At 33.4% G+C, this 20,514-nt stretch overlaps 1 protein-coding gene across 13 annotated transcripts in view; it reads left to right on the top strand.

Moving 5' to 3' along the window:
• The window catches only part of LOC126845549 (F-actin-monooxygenase MICAL3), a 53,305-nt gene that overhangs the window by 11,591 nt on the left and 21,200 nt on the right, over window positions 1–20,514 (top strand). For 7 of the 13 annotated variants that reach the window (XR_007686795.1, XR_007686794.1, XM_050584237.1 and 4 more), the window contains exons 2-4: window positions 10,981–11,783; window positions 16,132–16,284; window positions 18,497–18,622. Coding sequence is in view for 11 of the 13 variants with exons in the window: in XM_050584237.1 (XP_050440194.1) it covers window positions 11,025–11,783; window positions 16,132–16,284; window positions 18,497–18,622 (1,038 nt within the window). In the remaining 2 variants the exon portion in view is untranslated. The remainder of the gene's footprint in view (window positions 1–10,980; window positions 11,784–16,131; window positions 16,285–18,496; window positions 18,623–20,514) is intronic. The other 6 variants (XM_050584238.1, XM_050584241.1, XM_050584242.1 and 3 more) reach the window with 3 other exon arrangements.

Genomic DNA, 20,514 nt, shown 5'->3' on the forward strand with positions numbered 1-20,514 from the left:
AGTGCCAAGTGGTTATCTACATTAACCACCAGTCACCACCCCTTACAGGGTCATAACAAAAGTGGTTATGATACTAACCACCTCCCCTTAAAGAGTTAAATAATACAATATAATATGACGTGGAAATCGATGCAAAATAATATTATTCGAATTATCACGGATTCAATTAGGTACTATACTACTTATTTCTGCTTGACTGCGCCCAACAAGACGCTGGTGGCGCATACTAATAAAATATCTGGGCCTGTACGATATTATGTTTTCCGGTACGTGTCACGAGTAAGTAGTGAAAGCTAATTACTGTTCTTGAAAATAGAAAAAAGAAACACAATATATCATCAACTAAAATTGATTGTCGTTATTTTGGAAACCCAAATAAAAATGCAAATTTTTGTTAAAAACCATATTGTGTTCAGGGTTGAGCAGTGTTTGACTGGTCAATAGCCAGTTTTGAATAATTACTTTTCAAGTTTATTTTCAGTTCAGAAGGAAGGGCGGAGTAAAGTATTTGTTTTTATTTGCACTCAACAAAACAGTAATTGAATTACTTTGTAATTGCAAAACACAGTCATCAAGTTGATAATAAAACAAAAGGTATTTTTTCTCCTAAAGGAAAAACATTGGATCATGCAAATGTCTTATGGTACCTATAGAATAAGGTTCATAAGCTATTATCATGGGTCTCTCGGGGAACTTTTACAACATTAATTGAGAACAATATATTTTTAACGTAACTAAATTTTAATAATTATTAAGTATATTAAGAAAACAATTAGTAATAATTGTTTAAAAATAAATTTTGTTTATAGTTTATTACATTGGTTTTTGTAATTTTTATTTGGTATTTAAATACTTTTTTTTCTTATCAATTTGTTCATATCTGATTGTTTTACTTGAAAGTTGAACTCCATAATAAAAGTATATACCGTTCGACGTGATACTATTCAATAAAAATATTTTTTAATATTCCACTACTGTTGTGGTAAGTAGCGTTAAGCAATTAAACTGTAATCGGTAACGTTTAATCGAATTGTCTTTTATGGTATTCTACGTCTGTATATATAAATATAATACAGTTATCAATCAACAAACATGTTTTTTTTTTAAAAAGGACTAAACGTTTAAATCAAATAAGTTACGCTCGGTTATTATGTCTGAATTACTTTTTAATAGGTTGTACGTTTAAAAAAAACAAGGCTAATAAATAAATGGTACAAATGGATTTTGCCACAACTTAACAGATTTGAATTAGTAGTAACTTAAGGTCCACTATGAGTACACTAACGTTGTGAACATTTTAATATTATCGTTGTAAACATATTGAGGTATAACAAGTGTAAATAATTGAATGTTAGTGTACCGTTTTTACTTAATGTATTTTCATTATGAAAAAAAGTGAAAGAAAAAAGTTCGGTGAGTCATATCTATCGAATGTACTGTTTATTGTATTTGTACAGATGTAGATATGTATATTAGATATTGTGTACTACTGCAACCCAATTCGTATGTTTCTAGATGGCCGGGAATAGTATACACATTATATTTAATTTTACCATTGTTGGAAATAAGGAAAAAAATCTAGTATGTACTTGTTTTCGGGCGATGTGATTCATAAAACCCGGTTGGCACTGCTCCACTGTATTATATTTTAGTTTTCGTGCGTTTAATTCTGGACTATGCATAACATAATACCACGAATTATTAAATTTCTCGGCGTGTTCGTACTTTGAAAATAATAATTATTTTCTTTATAAACACGATGACGTAACGTGGCGGTGAAGATGTATATAGGATATGACAGATGAAAGATTTAAGTTTTAAACCAGCATTCTCTGCGGTATTTGGCCAGCCAGTGTGATTAAAATAACTCGGTTGCATAGGTGTGTGCCAACTTAAAAAGTTGTTTCGTTTAAAACAAACGCAATTAATAGACTGCGTAAAATTACTTTTTCAATGGATTCGTTAACGGTGTAAATTATTATTATTTTTCCATCCTAGACTTTAAGATAAACGTTTTGGCTGCAAATTTAACAATTTACACCGTTTATTAGTATAATGTACAAGCTAAACGCGTGACCGTAAAAATCACTAAATAAATTTGCTTACCTATTGCCAGAGGGTAAACCGCTTTTGTGTAACTTGTACACCAGATTTTAGACTTCCTAAGATTTTCAAAGATTGTCAGTGGTTTTCAAAGATAACCCGAGATTTCCAAAGTATATTCCAGAGATTTTAAAAGTATATGAAACATTTGTACTTACATTGATTTCCATGAGTAGTTTACCTTCTGCCTTTTAATTAAATTAAATTCAATTTTGTTATTAGGTAAATTGTAAATGTTTAAGTAGTATAGCTGTACATATAATAACATGATATGGGATCGATTTCTAAATAATCCTTTCCCTGTAATAATAAGTACAACATGCGTGTTAATTGTTATCATCATAGTTATTGGTTATAATTATTATTATTTGGCATGGTTATATCGTTCAATGGAACGATTGGCGCATAACAATATGGTGTTAGTTACATGTATTTTATTGTTATAAAATCAAATAAAATATAATGTATTAAACATAGTAATATTAAAATGTTAATATTTCGTATTCGGTAGCTAGTAGATAACATCGTGCTAGTAGTTACTGTTTTTTTTTACACTAAATATTTTTACATATTTAAAAAAATAATTATTGTAGATATGTTTTTATTATTTGGTATTTTATGGGTTCCTATTTGTGATATTGATTTAAAATACATAACAACACTCAGGAAGTGCCTGCTGGTCTAAGAGATAATGTTTGATTACTATGTCTCTATTTGACCATTCGTTACGGATAGATAAGGATTCCACTTTATCCGTACCAAGTATATTTTGCTTTTTCAATTTTAACAATAACAATGAGATATGAGAAAATGTCGAGTACATTTATTTTTAATCGTATAATTAATATACAAAATGGTATTTTCTGTTTTGTATCATAAATACACTAGTCCAAGTTAGTTTATTTCATCTTGTATTTGAAATACTATTATTTTATTCACGATATCATTACCGCGAAAGGGTTGATACCGTTTTTGTTGTTTACATTTAAATTGTGTTAAAAAACCTGAGAAAGTAAAAAATGAGTTCAACGTCTTGTTTTTTTTTTATTCCTAAGATATTTTATCGTTAGTTGAAATTGTTTTAATACAAAATATCAATTAAAAATGAAAAAATCCGATATCCAGATTTAATGACTGACTGAAAGTGTTAACGAATGGATTTATCATCAGTTAAATTTTGCAGACCCTAAGCACCTTTTCTTGAGAAAAGGATTGATAATATTTTCTTGTTTTTTTTTTTTACTTCAAAATGGCGGGGTTTTATTACATTAATGGATTTAATTTTACTTTTTCGGATAGTTATAGCATGTGTCTTATTGTTTTGAGTTAACAAATATCGTTTTTATATGGTGTTTTATTTTTCAATTTTTATGTGCAAGTAATGAATATTGTTCATATTTTAACCTTGTAAATTACACGAGCCAATAATACTTAATCGAGTTCTCATCGTAGCTAAAGGTATCGACTAGCTTCTTACAAATATTATTGTTCCAAGTCAAAAGAAGAGGAGACGGTGTTATTTCTATCCGCTATTGTTAATTGTCGGAAATGCTTTTGTCTTAAAAAATAATTAGTCGAAACTGGTTAACGGCCATTCGTTTGTTTTCATTAGTACATTTTTATTCTGTTGAATGGATCACTCTGTATACACTACACTTGGTGGGTCACGTTCGAAAAGTTTGCGTTTTTAAAAAAAAAATTTATATATTTGTTTAATAATAATTTAAATATTTGTTTTAAACGAGTTATCGTGTATGTGTAAATTAATACTTTTTTTATTTCCAAAGAAAAACATTCGATCGTTAACAACGCTCGGCACGATGACGTATTAAGTTTGTCGTTTGACTAAACCTGTATAATATTACTGTGTATAATGGGCGGTGATATCACGGTTGTTTATTGTAGCTAAAAAATCACGTACAACACCGAGAAACTCGATACCGGCCGACTAATAATACCGCTCGTTTTTTATGGGTTTCGTTGGATGTCCAAAAGTAAAAAAAAAACATTTTATACATACGCTGTGTGTAGGAAACACAGTAGTACAGGAATTAGGGTACTAATACAAGGTGATCCATTTAACGTGTAACACATTCATTTTCTTTAAAAATAAATACTACAATTTTGTTTTACTTTACCACAACGTGAACTCACTAAATATTCACCTTTGTTAGCAGTTCACTGCTCAACCAAATTTTGAAACTCGAACGGTTATATTATTATATTTGATTTAATCTTTTATGTTTTAGAAAAAAAAAAAGTATTTTGTTAAGTAAAAAAAAAAAAAAAACATTTTGGTTCTATCATAAAAATCAATGTTTCGATTTGGTCGTGTTGGCTATTTGTAATAAATTTTACTTTTTTGAGTGAGATAGTAATTGAAATCATAAAAAAAAATTTGATGTCGAGGACTCTAAAAGCTCGCTGTGCGTAGGAAATAAAACAGAATTTTACGCACTAACAGTGAGAACATTGATATTTGTCTTGGCATTGGTGTACAAGTAGATCAGATTTCATAACCATGAGGTATAATGATTTGAATTAAAAAAAAACCCTCGATTTTCAGTTTTCATTTTGAAGAATATATCTGCTTGCAGGTGACCTTTCGGTAAAAACTAGGTTAGCAAAATAATTTCTATTAATAATACATTTATTAGACATTATTCCCATCAATCGAATAGTGTTGGTCAACATGAATTTACATTGATAGAATGCTTAAACGGTTTATAAAAAACTTTTTATTTCCTTGTTATTTAAAAAATCAAATAAGTATGGTAATTGAAATAAAAAAAAAAATGATGTTGATAACTTTTAAGGGCATGTTGTGAATAGAAAAAAACAAAATGACTAATAGTGAGATGTCTTAGCTTTAATATAAGATAATATATAGGTAGAACGGTTGTTATGCCCATTAGGTATAATTATTTGAATTTGAAAAAAAAGTCTGTGTGTTAAATCTTTTAAACGCCTAATTTTCTCTTGAACTATAAGAGACAGAAAGTTAATTCTAAGCTCATTAATAAAGCTTGCCACGAAGATACTAATTTTAGTTACATTATTCTTTAGCCACTTGAATCTCTGAAACCGATGAACGGATTTTTTTATTTTCTTATCAAAATCAGTTTAGCATGTAGTAGTGCAGTGAAGAGTTTCAGAACTTTATTTGGTATAGTTTATTCATTACAGAGCTGTAAAGGTGTATATCATAAAAACACATTTTTATTTAACTAAATTGTCATACTTTTAAAATTAAATTGGTTAATAATAAAGTATATATTTCAAATAATTCCCTGAAAATAAAAAATAAAAAAAGTTATCATGCCGACCCGACTTGACAAGCATTTTATTTTGACCAAAGTAATTATAGTATTATTATAATATTAAACAATTCGACTGATAAACGACATAGAATTACTTTTAAAGTTAATGATGTTTGAAGTGCTGACTCAGACTATTTTCTGACTAAATGGGTGTCTACGTTAAATGGATCACTCTGTATGTTATGTTATAAATACTGTAAAAATGGACCATTAAACTGTCTTATATATTATATATTTAGAAATAACTCGATACAAACAAAGGCGATACGATGGAGGAGGGCTTTTTTTACACATAAAACGTCGTTTTAATACTTAAGAATATAGTAAAAATAATTCACCGTAAATGTATTTTGGTCAAGTATGGGCCCGCGAGTCCTTTTTGTCAAATACCCGTTGAATTATAGATACATTTATATATAGACGTATATGAATAAAACCAATTGACCTTTGCCGCCGAAGATTATTGTAAAAATTAATAGTCTACTTAAATATGTGCGCGCACGTACCGTTCTTTAATACGGTTCGTGTGTATTTCAGATCAAATTCTTTCTTCGCACACACGCACACACACAGACACGCACAAATTTAGGAATGTCGCGTCGACTGTGCCAAAACGAAAATATCTCCGGTAGAGGATTACATAAAGAAAATGTTCCACGGTAGAAAAATATCTTGGCCCCTTTGGTTGTCGCTTAGAAACTGCTAAAAAACAAAAAAATATTACATTATTATACGGAAGTCGGCGACGCACGAGATAACTAAATAAATATAGGGCATCAGCAATTTCACGGACCAGCTAATTTTAGCTTAGATGCGGAGCTGAGAAGGTGTTGTTTTTACAAAGATGTGTTGTTGTTTTTTATTTTTGTGTCTGGACTCGCGAGCCACAATTCTACAGATCAAAAACCGTACCTAAAAGGTACTTTATTGGACTAAAAATTAAAAAACTCACCTCTCTTCCTTCAAAAACACCTAAAAAATGTACATAGTTTTCAACTTAACATAACGATGCTCTATGACTTTTTTAAAAATAGACCAATTAGTTCCAAATTTGTGTGGAATACTAGTACTACTGATGAAACCAATAAAAAAGAAAAATCACCTCTTACACACCTCATACAACCTTTCCCTATAAGGCATAGAAATATTTTTGGGATTTAGGTCTAAAAATTAGACCTAGAGTGGGACATATACAATTTTCTCAAATTTTTTTTTTAAGGAAAACTCAAAAAACAGGGGAAAATTACACTTTGACCGTAGTCAATTTCCAGATTGCTATGTGTGATTGAAACAACAGTCAACAGGTAATGAAAATATTTTCATTCTATTGATGATTACCGTATATGAGTAACTCACTGTACTGGATTTTTTTTATGGTGACATAATAATACCATTAAAAAAATGACTCGTGGAAAACTTTGTTGGTTTTTATCGTACAAAATACAATTTTAAGGTCATTGTTTTTTCCCCCTTTGATAACAACATTATATGGGGTTGGTTAGGTTACTACTCTGAACTTTTGAAATTTAAATGCTAAAGTATACAATGTACTTTGTTTTTTTTTTAAAGAAACAATAATATGCAGAACATTTTTACTGGTCGATAACTGGTTGTAAACAATAATACTTTAAAAATGATTTAAGTTTATAATTTAGGACGGACAAAGGGACGGGTGGGGTGTAGTATAATTTTTATCTTTGTGCATTACTCAACAAAATAATAATTATCTTTTTACTTTAAACTCAAAAATAACTTCAAATGTAATTATTATTATTTATTAAAAACCGGTTACCGACCAGTCAACCTTTTCGGTATATTATTATTAATATAAAATACTTATTAAATGTATTGAGGGTTTAAAAGAAAACCCTTCCACGTTAAAAAAAGGTCGTCATACCACAGTTATTCTACCAATCCTTAAACGTGTGTATTTTTTTTTACAAAATAGTATAAAATCCATTTATTAGTGGGTATAATTCCAGAATTGCAGACTATGAGTCTGGAATATTTATATTAAAAAAAAATTTAAAAACTGAATAACTTTTATAAATACAATTATAAACAATTTAGTGTTCTATCTTATTAACAAAAACAAATTTAATAATAATACATATTGTTTTGGTGGATTCCACGATAATTGCAATTTGTTGTGGTTGGTTTAAAAAAAAAAATTAAATTTTAGTTTGGCAAATGTAAATGTTTACCTAAAAGACATTTATAAATTTGACAAAGAGTCATTTTTGCCAAAACATAATGACTTGTGTCGTTTTTGAAATGAATGACTAAATATTGTAAAAAGGTAAAAACGAGTTAGGCAAGTTGCTATTAGTAGATAGCCCATGGCGTTATGAGTAATAGTAACCGATAACCAAAAATGGAAAATTGGTTGCCAAAAATGTTTACAGCGTGGTTTATCTTTGTGTGTACGTTTGATCTATGGCTGTACCGTATCGTTTGAAGTTCTTAATAAGTCTAAATATTATAACTATCAACAGTCGAGTGAGTAAGTAGTTGTTTGTTAAAACTTGTGATAATTATAAAGCGTTAAATTTTGTTGTTAATATTTGTAAAAAAATATTGAATTTTATTTGCCCAAATTGGTTGAAAATTTCCCCGTTTGAGCCTAATTATTTTAACACAAGAGGAAGTCATATGACTAACAGTTACCTCTTATTGATTATGTATATAAAAAAACAATCATTATAATTTACTACTGTAATTTCAGGCAAACAAATCAATATCTTTTACAAAACTGATATTGGACCAGCTAAAGCGTTTTTTAACACCAAAATGGCTATGGCTCCTAAGAAAATGTATACGTTAAAAATAATACTCTGAATCTTGTACAATTTAACTTTAATTATAAATTGACATAGTTCTCATGATTCTCATTTTAGTTTTCATTAATCTTTATTTATCTACCGCATTGAACATCATTCGCTTGTATAATATATTAGGTCTAGTATTTTCTCGGTTGAAATTTCAAACTAGATTCATATTAATATGTTTTTTTTTATTGTTTGACGGTGAAACTTGTTTTTTCTGGAAATAATTTGTCGTCCGTTCCTAATTACCCACCGTTCCTCTCAGTTATTTTAATCATAGCGATTCCACATGCCTGGCAACAACTGGCAATGGACCATGTGATACATTTCGAATCTGTGTAGGGTCATCGAACTTAAAATTACATGTCCTTAACCCTTTACGGCCTTAAGCTGTTTAATACAAAATTTATCGATCGTAAATGTCCTGGGTGGCCGATAGGTTAAATTTTCGTTATAAATTGCAATTTTAATGGTAAACACATAAAAAACGCGTGTCTGGCTAAAATATATAATCCATTCGCCGCAAAAAAAAAAATGAAACAATAACTCTGTCTAACAAAATGTTTAATGGTAAAAAGATATTTTCCTTGGCTTTGATATAAGATAATATACAGGTAGACCAGATTTCATTTGAATTCGAAAAAAAATCTGTGTGTGTTAAATGTTATAAATGCTTAATTTTCAATTTTCTCTCAAACTATAAGAGACAGAAAGTTAATTCCAAGCTCATTAAAAAAAGCTTGTCAACAAGATACAGAATATGAATTATAAATATTTAAAAATAAATGATTTAAGTTTGTTGCAATTACAAAAAATTGTCAGTTTTAGCTAAATTTAGCTTTTTTCTCTGAAACCGATAAACGGATTTTGTTATTTAGCATCTTATTAGAATCACATTGGCATGTAGAAGTGCAGTGAAGAGTTTCAGAACTTTATCTGATATATTACATTCAGACCTTTGAAGGCGTACATCATAAAAACACATTTTTTCACCTAAATTTTCATACTTTTCTAATTAATTGCTTAACTATAATTCATGTATTTTATATGTCTCGGGAAATTAAAAATCAATAAGTCTACATGCCGTACTCGACTTGACAAGCATTTTATTTTGAAGAAAGTACTTATTGTCGAATACTCACGAGTTACTGTGTCGAGTAATGACTTTCTTAAACAATTCGACGTTAACCTTTCCTTGCTTTAAATAGGGGTTTAGCCAGTTTTACAACTTGTTTATTTACCTATATATATATAAGGATATGGTAGCGATGATTTAAGTGTGTTATTGTTAATGCGTTGACGTCGGAAACCTGTTCTACTCCATTTACGGGCTTTGTCCTTCTAAATGCTCTCTTACAAATCTCATACTAATACAATATTACAACTAGGTATGTCATACTTTAACGGTATTTAACGGTGTGGACGGTACTTAACCGTCGATAGAGACTATATAGGTACGTTATGACGGAATCCATTTGCATTACGTTTGGGAAAAGTTGTTTTTTTTTTCATAAAGCAAATGGTTGTTATCACTTTTGTAACATACCAATGCCAGTAAAAAAATTACAGTGGGTACAATCACAAAATTGGAACACACCTTTGTAAATTTTTAATTATGTCATTTTTTTAGTGGGCTATTTATGTTTGATTTTAGTTGTGCTTCTTTATCTCTTAGTGTGGCCGGCCAATTATTTTTGATAGCTGAACCACATAACCGTTTATTACTTAGTGCTTTATTAACAATTGATGAAAATATATTTATTTAAAGGTTGTTAATTAAGAAGTACCGAAACAAAGGCAAACTAATCGACGATAGTTCAGAAAAAAAATACAAAATGACTAATTACAATATTTCTGTTTTTATAATATTATGTTAATTTATAATTTTTTTTTACTATATCTAGACTCTAGAGTATGTAAAAACAGTATTCGAGTATATTGTAAAGTTATTTTTAAACGATATTGGTAACCACTGGTACTATTATGTTGCCGTATGGCACTTGACAAAAGGACTAAATTAGTGTAGACCTTAGATGGATAGAAATGTTCTGTACAAAGCCTCGTGTTTACCATCTATGTAGTCAATATGGCCGAGCAAACTTATAGCAAGTCATTTTTAACTAATGTGAAATACTAAACGTTATTTTCTTCTCCTAAAAAATTTACCAGTTTGGTAATAATACAAAATGCATTCATTAATAATACCAGAATTGCAGACTATGAGTCCGGAATAGTAACTATGACAAAATGTGTTAAAACTTAATAACTTTTATACATATAACATAATAAAATCGCATCGAGAAATTAGTGATTTAATCACTTTCAATTGTAATAATTCATATATTATCAATTTGTAGCCCAAGATGGTAAAAATTGTAAATGGATAGAAAATATAGACAAAAATCAATAGGTTACACCATCTATGATTTTTCATATGTACTAATTTGTTCAGCAGTGTGTTATTGTAGTAGTATTACATTGATTTGAATGGACCAAATACACTTAGTGCGCCTGTCTGGATGTTTAAGTTTGTAACAGAATTGTCCCATGATGCTATTGTAGGGTCAAATCTGTGACCTCCCCTGCCGCCACGAGCCCACTGTCTTTGGCTTTTTGTTATGGTTATTCGAGAAATCAATGTCGATGAATTTTTTCCGAATAGAACACTTCATGTTCAGTTGACCATTGTTTTAGTACGTCTCTAATTATTATTTGCGTTTTTATTTTTCCAGGTAAACGTTGCAGGTCGTCGTCGTTACCTTCACCGGTGGTACATATGATGGCGGGCGTAAACAGCGTAAGTACTTATGACGATAACGAACCGGACAGTTTGAGTGATTCGCCCGAGCGCACTAACAAAGCTGACGATGATTCGGACGACAAAGACAGCGGCGACGACGGTTCGTTGCAGGGCGACATCGACACCGAGCTGTCGAGACGTTTGCACCAGAGCGAAACGTTGTTGGCCGCAGAGTCCGTCCACGGTGCCACGCTCGACGCTGCGGAGGACGGCCATTTCGCGGACCTCGAACAGTTGAGCAACAGCAACAGCGGGTACCAAATGCAAAGAGACTCTACCGAGCTGTTGCTGTTGTCGGAGAAACACCACGCCGGAGAGACCGGCAGCGACAGGGGATCGGGCTCGGAGGCGGCGGCGCCGGTGGACAAGTCCGACCTGGACAACGACGGACCGTTGTCGGACAACACGAGCAGCGGTTTCGAGGACGGTCCGACCGGTGGGTTGGTGGCCGTCGACGGCAGCGATGCCGATCGACCGTGTACAGAACCGTCGCTGGAACAACCGCCCCGTGTGTTCACCAGGCCCGTCCCTGCCGACGAAACGGACAACGTAACCGAACTGGTGTTCGACACGTGGACCACCGTTGACGAGCCGACGACACAACTCCATGATCAAAAAGATCCTGCTGATTTACAACAAGAGTCTGCCGAGCTGCTGGACATCAGCGCCGCTGCTGCTTCCGATAACCAAGAGTGTTTTGAAATTAACGCGCCAGCCATAACTAACAGTGTTGTTGTGAGTGTTTTTCGTTTTTCCAATGCTAACATCATTGATCGTTTATCGTTGTGTGTTCGACATGGGCGCAATTTCACTTAAAACGCCTCGTTGGGATTTTCCCCTCGAAGGGAATTATGCATATGTCTATATTTTAATAAAACCAGACAAACCTCCCTTTCCCTCTCTACTATTCACTCTGGTCATCTTCTCCATCCCAGTCAGCACTTCTCCCCTTCTCACGTTTTCTTTCTCCTACACTCAATTTTCTCTAACCTAACATTACCTTAATTCATTTCTCTTATTCTCTCACCACACTTTCTATTTCCTCTGCCCACTTGACGCTCTTCTCTAGTTGGGGGCGGTGCAAAAACACGAACAAAGTTGAATTCCTCTTTCTATATTACTTAAGTCACAACGATGTTAGGGTTGCTAAGCTCACCCCCCTCCCCTTTTAATTTAATCCCCTCCCGAATTGCGCCTGTGTGGTTCAGACGTTTAAACAGGACTAAATCGTGCGAGGTCCGGTTTATCAGTAGTATATTTAACTGACGGTTCAAATAAACTCCCCGTTAAACCGTTTATCAGCACTAGAACCAACGCTAACCGATAAACCGGTGGTTTATCCACTGAATAACGACTTTAACGACATCTATAAAATAACAAGGAAATCTTTCCCTTGGAAGAAGGACGTAAGATCATGAATATGTCTTATGATCAGCTGATTTTCCTTCTCTTTTCAACTGATCCTCTTATCCGTTATCCATAAAATTATAGTTTTTTTCCGTATCACCAATCTATTGCACTTCAGCCACACTTTAAACCTGAATTTAAACACAAATAAATATAGTTATGAAAAGTAAAAATGTATTTTAGTAAAGAAAAATGTAATTAACAATTAAAAAAATTTTTTAAATAAAATTGTGTAACTATCAACGATAGAATTGTTTATAAAACTATTGTGATTTAATCTAACAGTTTGGTAAACTACAACTGATAAACCTGGCCTTAAAATTAAAATGCATGAAATAAAAAGAGAAATATTAGGGCAAACAATTAATTAGCGTTAATCGTTAATTTATTTATAACGTCTATTAAAACTTATGAAAAGAACGTCGAATTTTTCTTTTTAGTATCACATCATTATAGTTTTTAGTCATAACCAGGTAATAATAATTGCTATGATACGTTGCGTGGGTGTGCATGACTAAAATGCATGTTTATTTTATGACTGCTATTTGTGCAATTATTGTGTGTGTGTGTGTTCGTTTTGTGGTTAACCGTTGTAAAAAAAAAAAAAAAAATGATAATATTTTTATGTATGTGTAATATTGTTTATTATGTCAGTTTGGAAACGTCGAAAATAGAGTATTGATACACTACTCAAGTCAACAAGGACGATGGTCGAGTAGCGTAAAAAATGATTGGGACCGGATATATGGCCCTCCAAATACTATCAAATAGGTTGCATTGTTCTCCTACCACTGATAACTGTGCGTTCGTTACGTTCAGCTTGGTGCAATAATTGTTGACATTTCAAAATCCGTTTGTTGCTTTAACTGTCGGTGGTTGGATAAAACTAGACACTTACATTATCATCAATATTTCTGTTGGCTAAGTCTCTACAATGGGCTTGCTACACTCCTTCGACAACGACAAGTCAGTCGGGCCTGATTGGTTTGCCCGTTGGCTTTTTGTACTACTTCGGGGAAGTATTATTATCCTTTCGTCTATTTATTCCGTTTCGGAAGTCACTATAAATGAAGACGCTTTTCCTAGCCTTCTGTGGAAAATGATCATCATTAAAATTAAAAAAAATATATATTTAAAAATTCTACTGTATTGCGAAATACATATTATTTGAAAACTTTTTCAAGAACAGCTACAAAAACAGTAGAACTGTTCTTGAGAGAAATTAAGTGTCTCGCTCAACTCGGTGGCCGTTTCAGTCTTTGGTGTGTCGTTTTTTTTTTTAGGAATCTTTATTTTTTTTTTCCAACCGGCGATTACTACGGTTTTAATTAAACTCGACGACTACCGTCGTTGTTGTACTTAGTGCATATTATATTTTAGTGTAAATCCGTTAACGCCATTCCACGAAGACAATAATTATTGTCTACGGCGTTTGGACATTTTAATTGGAATCCCGGTTAAAAGAGTCGTAATTGTATGTAATTATTATTATTGTTTTTGCTACCATGGAATGGTTAATGCGTTTTTTTAGCTGTCGTTGCGTTTTTCATATTATCCACCCTATGCTAGGGTTTCGCGTCGTCCGTTTTAATTTAGAGCTTCAACAACTGGGCAGGGGGGGGGGAGTGATTCGTTAAGAATAAGACCGCTCATTTTCTCTTAAAATGATTGCAACGTGCAAGAAATGTTTTCAAAAAGAAACACTACAAAATTGCAATTATTTTAAGAGCTATTGAGTGTCTTATCCAAAATGGACCACCCTGTAGAGTGAATACTCGTTAATGCAGTAATGAGGATTTTTTTATTGGTTGTTTTTTTTTATCACATTCGATTCTATAGAAAAAGAGAACCATTTGTGAACAAAAAGAAGGCATTGAATTTTTTTTATCTTACAAAAAATGAAGAGTTAAATGGTGTTTTGTTAGAATCCGATTTTGAAAATAGTACCAAAAACCGAGCATTACCGGCTTAGCAAAAAAAACATAGTATAGTGCCTATTATACATTTGCATAAACGGTAGAAAATAATTACAATTATTGTTAAACTATAATTCCAACAATGCGCGGTAGTACTTATCATCAAACTCTCCACTTGGACCAATCTTATTTTTATTGGTTTTTTCAACACAACGATCTCCCTTTGGGGCCGACCGTCGATTGTATAATATTATTGTGTGTACGATTTTCTTATGCATCGTTGTTTTATACACATACAATATAATAATAATAATATGTACACTGTGGAAACCACCGGCAGTGTAATATACTCGACGACACGACGATGTATGCTTGTCCGAATCCACACAGACACACACGGCTGTCGTCACGGTGTTCTTCCCCTATTGTCCTTAATACGCGCCATTGTGCTTCTCGTACCTCTTCTAGCAACACGGCAGACTCGACAAATTCTAGTATACAATAATAACATACATTATTATGATACGGCTGCTTGTCCCGCGACCAGGTTTACCCGTTGAAATTCATGTATGGCTCGTGCATTTCATTTTTTTTTCCACACATGCGTTCGCGCAGGAAGTGCCGGCAAACGACAATTAATGTTTGTTATCAGATGTGTAGTTGTATGCGATTATGAATGGGATGGGTTCAAATAACCTGGGAGTACCTACTGGAAAGGTAGGGGCGTCTTTGAATGGAAATTTTTCGAAAACATTGTGCAACATCTAAAAGTGTCTTCTTCAGTTTGCTAAAAAGAAACGTTTCAGCTACAATAGTATCGCTGGGATACTAGTCTAGTTTTTTTATCCGACGGGTACACATGTATACATTTCTTGAATTTTAACTTCGGTTCATTGGTCTGCTTAGAACCGCTGTGCCTTGAAATTTTTTCTTGGAACTATACTTGGAACATCTCGAAATTGGCCACTTTGTATTGCTGCCCAATCGTCAACATAAGGCTAGTTATTTGTACCTTGATACATCTTGGCTTTCGTTAGAAAGAACGGAAAAGAAACCTGCATTTGTATAACAATCCCACATAGTTCAATCGGTTCGACTTGAATAGACAGTGACGTGTACATTGCTATCAAAAGTTTGAAACGAAAGATGTCCCCGACTCAACTCAAAGCTTGGATTACTTTTGTCAATTTTCTCCCTTCCCCCATACCTCTTAGTTTCTAATTATTCATTGACACCAGAGTAATTTATTAGGTAATAAAATTGATGAACATAAAAAAAACGCTCTGGCATCGTGGGCCACTAGCAGTTGAGAACCTCAACTCTGACCTATAACGTCCTTTTTTTACTTTTGCCTGGGAAAGAAAGAAAGTCTTTAGTCACTTACCTGAAACTAGTACGTCTTGGAAGAGATCCACGGTTCTTGGAATACTTTAATCGTAACACCTAATAAAACTATTGGAAAAAACCTATTGGAACCTGAAAGTTTTAGTATCAACTGAGTCTCACTCCAAAAGAGAAGGAAGAAGAAGTAGGCTGGTTATTTTGGTGACAAAAAAAAAACCGAAACTAGTTTTTAAGAGTGATATAAATTTATAATATTCGACAATATAACGTTTTGGAAATAAGTCAATGTTATCTAGGGAAAAGGGTACACTCCTCCCCCATCCCTCTTTGTCACTAGGTACTCCTGTGTTTGTCGTATACCGAACGACCACCGATATCGTCGTGTCTTGATTTAATATAACATGTGTTTTTGGCAGGCCGAAGTAGTGTCGGAGAGGACTACGGAACAGCGCAAGACCGTGAAGAAAAAGTCTTCTACCGTCAACGGCGAGTCGGCCGCGACCGCGGTGGTCAAGTCGAAAAAAACGAAAAAATCGAAAAAGTCCGACGAGAAAGAAAACATATCAGTCGTGAGTTCAAAATGATATAAAAAAAAAATACACCTAGTGTGTTTGTGTGTGTGTGTGTGTTTTATCCAATTAACCGTTTCCTCTACCTGTTGAATATAACAACAATGCGCACATAATATTACCATGTTGCTCAATTAAACATAACAGTTTATTGTCTATCCTCGCTGTCTCCGTGTGAAAGTCAAATCCCGTTGTTCGTCTGCAAAGTATGTAACGCTCTGTGATGTTTTACCGTTCGGTTTGGACAGAACGTTTTATATTTCGTTGAAATTATACCGAGAAACAAACGACCGTCGTTTATATTAGTGTTGATTATAGCGGGTCGAACCGGAGTGGACAAACGACACAGTAGGATCATAACGCAATCCTAGGAACATTTTGACAGTAATCGAACCAAAGCCGGCCGTGTAAACACTAACTCAGCATGGAAGATAGTCGGGATCATTGGCGCAACTAGAGAGGCCGTTTAGACTTTAAAAAGAAGTCTGAAAGCTCCTTCAGAATTTCGGTAAAAATTATAACCTTACACCTTACTCGTGGGGACTGTGTCTGATTGGTCGCTGACATTTTTTTAGCGCCTGAACAAAATTAGAAGGATTGGAACTTCCCTAGCCCCCCTTTAGTTGCGCCAGTGATCAAGATTTGGCACATGTTTTTGCGGTTAAAAGCCCTTTGGTCTCTGCGGTAGTGGTGTTCTTGTGGCGATCAATGTCTCGGATCGTTTAAGTCCGTAAACACCGCTGATTAGATGCTATTTAAAAGAGCAAAATACGTGCCTATACAGAGTGTGTGTAGTAGTGTGTAGAACCGACGACGACGACCTACAGACGGTTTACGCAATCCTAGGCGCTTCGCTGGACCTCCCACACGCACAACTGTCTATTTATGGCATAACGCAGACCTTCTTTATGCATATCCAGTCGCCGTGTGTTATTAACGTGTATTGTTGTACAAACTGACCTTTCACGTCCTGAAAAACTCCTAATTGGCATAATAGTTTGTAACGAGCTGACACGAAAATACTCGTATCCGAATGTTTGAACGGTTCGTACATTTTGTGTGAACTATTCGTGAATTTGTGTACCATTTGCCACGAGCCGTTGTCGTTATATTTGGCACGTCTAAAAAATTGTTCATTTAGAGTGTATTCTGGTCAACAAAATGTGTCAATCGGGCAATCATTAATATGCTTCAGTAACAAAGGTAAACGCATGAATATCAATAGCCGTTACCTCACACACCGTGGCTTTTACCGAGGAGTATAGCTTAACCTTTTGCAAAGCCGCTCCTGATGTAGTAACGGGTCGTTTGAAAAAAACATCCTAATACTCTATACGGTAGCGGTGTCTATTAAATGATGATTTTTGAAGAAATACCTTATTTGATCCACAGTTGAAATTATTGGGGGGTCATATTTTAGATGTTTTCACATGACATTGATACCTTCTCAGCCCTGTCAATTTTTTTGAATTTACCGGCCGTGCATGCGGTTGTTTGTCACTCTCCTGTCAATCATAAATCATACCACGAAAGGAATTTCATCCTGTAACCCTTTAGTGATGATTGTAACAGAAATGCCAAATGTTTATTACATAATCATTTTATTTTGTAAGAAAAAATACATTCTTGTGGCTTGGGTCTAGAAGGGCCAATCTGAAATTTTGGTCGAAATAAGTTAGAAACATAGTATATGTTTATATACATCATTAAACGCTATATCCAGTCCAACAAAAATTGTAGTTCTTAATTTATTATTTAAAAAGTTGTAATTATTAAGAGTGTATAAAACTTGACATTGGACATCACAGGCCATTCGGATACGTGTATTCGCGTACTCGTCAACAGCGTATATCTAGTTTAATCTACCCCCCCCCCCCAGGCCGCATTGTGTGTTGTACATTGTATAATATCGCACCGTCGGTGCATGACTGCCACAACTCAAGTTTTGGATTTTATTATAGTTAAGGCCACAAACCTCGATTTCCGGCGTCTGGTTGAGATTTAACTGAATGTAGCTTAAAATTAAAACAACAGGCTGCGAGCAACGGTTTAATAATAATTGCAGTTTCAATCTGAAAAATAGAATTTTCTCGAAACCGTGTTTTTTGATTTGTGGCGATCTTGCACCGAGGGTAAGACGATATGGTTTTTTTTTTTTTTTGTTGCAATTTTTGTGTATTTGTGTGTGTGCGTGTGTGTGGCTTTTGTGTAGCACGTGAACGGTCATGCCGAGACCGATAATAATCGCGTGGCGGTGCTCCAGAAAAGCACGGGACAACTTTGCGACGAGTGTAAAGTCGAAGAGGACGACCTGTCCAACGTTTGCGTCCGAGATCTCGTAAGTATATAATATGACGTGTACCACCTTTGTGTGTGTGCGCAACACCTACTTGGCAAAAAGCATAATAACGATTTGCAAAAAAAAAATAACGCTTAAACGATCAGCCACCCTCCCACCCCACCTTTACACGTCTAGTTGTGGTGTTTGTTTTTGTCAATTAGCAGAGGTGTACCCTCTTCGCGGCGGCACAATGAAATATTATTTTTTCCCATCTCGTGTACCACATCAGCTCCACAATAATGGGGTCCGTTTGGGCGCGAGCATTTACATTGTCCGAGAATTAATTGGACGCCGTCCTTGAAATTCTCGTATATTTTCTATTGTATCTACTCTTCTAGTATAGTATTCTGAAATTAGTTTCCGAGTATATTATATACTTAATATATATATATATATATATATATACATGACGATGGACAAATACGTGTCGTCATATGTCGAGTCTTACTCTGTTTCCGAGAGAGAGAAAGAGAACTCTACAGCTGTTGCAGGTAGTAGCGACATCTCCACGTTCTTTCTCCCTTCGAGTCCACACTCTCGATAACCAAAAAAAAAAAAAAATTGAACGATAAAATCACAGAATAGTCGAAAGCGAAAGCACAGATTAAATAAAACCAGATTTTATAAACTTAACGCAGTAGGGCCGAATTATAATGCGGAAAATATTTTACTCGCACAATAATAACTTAAACTGATAAGAATTGCTGATAACAAGTAGTTGATTAACGAAGGTTGATGGTGATAGCTTTACAGATGCTTGATAACATTTCTTTGACCACACTGTGATTATTTTTTGTTGGTCACACTGGCCTGAGATTATTAGAGTTTGCTTACAATTTTCGAATTTTTTTAGAGTGCACTTATTTGGTTTTATTCAATCTGCTGCAGAAGGGTCACTTGCAATGTAAACAAAAAAATGTTGTAAAATCGATTTAATATTATGTGTTAAATTATCTATACACAACCGATAATAACTTTCTTGATTTTTAAATGGTAATTGAAATGAAAAAAAAATCGATGCTGATGTTTGATGTTGATGTTTTTTTAAAACTTTTTTTTAATAATAAACCTATTACACTATATTATTAATATAATAAAGTTAATAACGATAATAGTTTCATATATAAGGCCCGTTCTACTTGCGAACCCGTTTCACTCGGTCACGAGATACTACCATTGCGTCATCTCGGAAATATTACAATATTATCAGTATACTCTGAATGGAAAAAAAATATAAAACTGTATGTCACTTAACGCCAACATTGTTCTCGACGATTACTCATTTCATACGCAGTACTCGGTAGCAATTATTATCATTATAACACCTTTTAATTTATTGTAATTTCAATTGAAAAACACTTGAATAGCATTTTGTCCAATTCTATAAAAAAATGTTTTATCGATTTTATAAACATCCGTGTATAGTGTTTTAACATTTTTTTTAGATTTTTAAAACCATTTCTAGAGGTAGTTCTATATATTTTTTTTTTGTTCAATAAAAAATGTTTAAAAACAAAATCTTATATATGAAAATTATCAACATAAAAATATAAATAAATTTCGATACTCACTTGAACACACTGTATATATAAAAAAAAAAAATAAACCTCTCGTTTGGTAATCATAAACACAGAGATTAGAGGTTTATATTATTATTACAATTCAGCTTTCATCCAGACTCCGGGCGCCGGCCGCACACTTGTTCAAGACATTAAATGGATACAACCATATGTTTTTTTTTCTATCGACATTAAAAAAAAAAAACAATGCATTAGCCGTGACGGAAATTATGTGCCCAAAACGGAAGTCTATTAGTATTAGAAGCATTTATTATTATTATTATTGGCTACCGCTCCTTTGAACCGAATTTTGTGATCGAATTTCTTTGT

Source organism: Adelges cooleyi, unplaced genomic scaffold (genome assembly GCF_023614345.1).
Source record: "Adelges cooleyi isolate 19-005CV unplaced genomic scaffold, UGA_ACOO_1.1 ACOO_flye_CR_arks_rails_tigmint_CR_PRNA_8, whole genome shotgun sequence".
Classification (NCBI taxonomy): domain Eukaryota; kingdom Metazoa; phylum Arthropoda; class Insecta; order Hemiptera; family Adelgidae; genus Adelges; species Adelges cooleyi.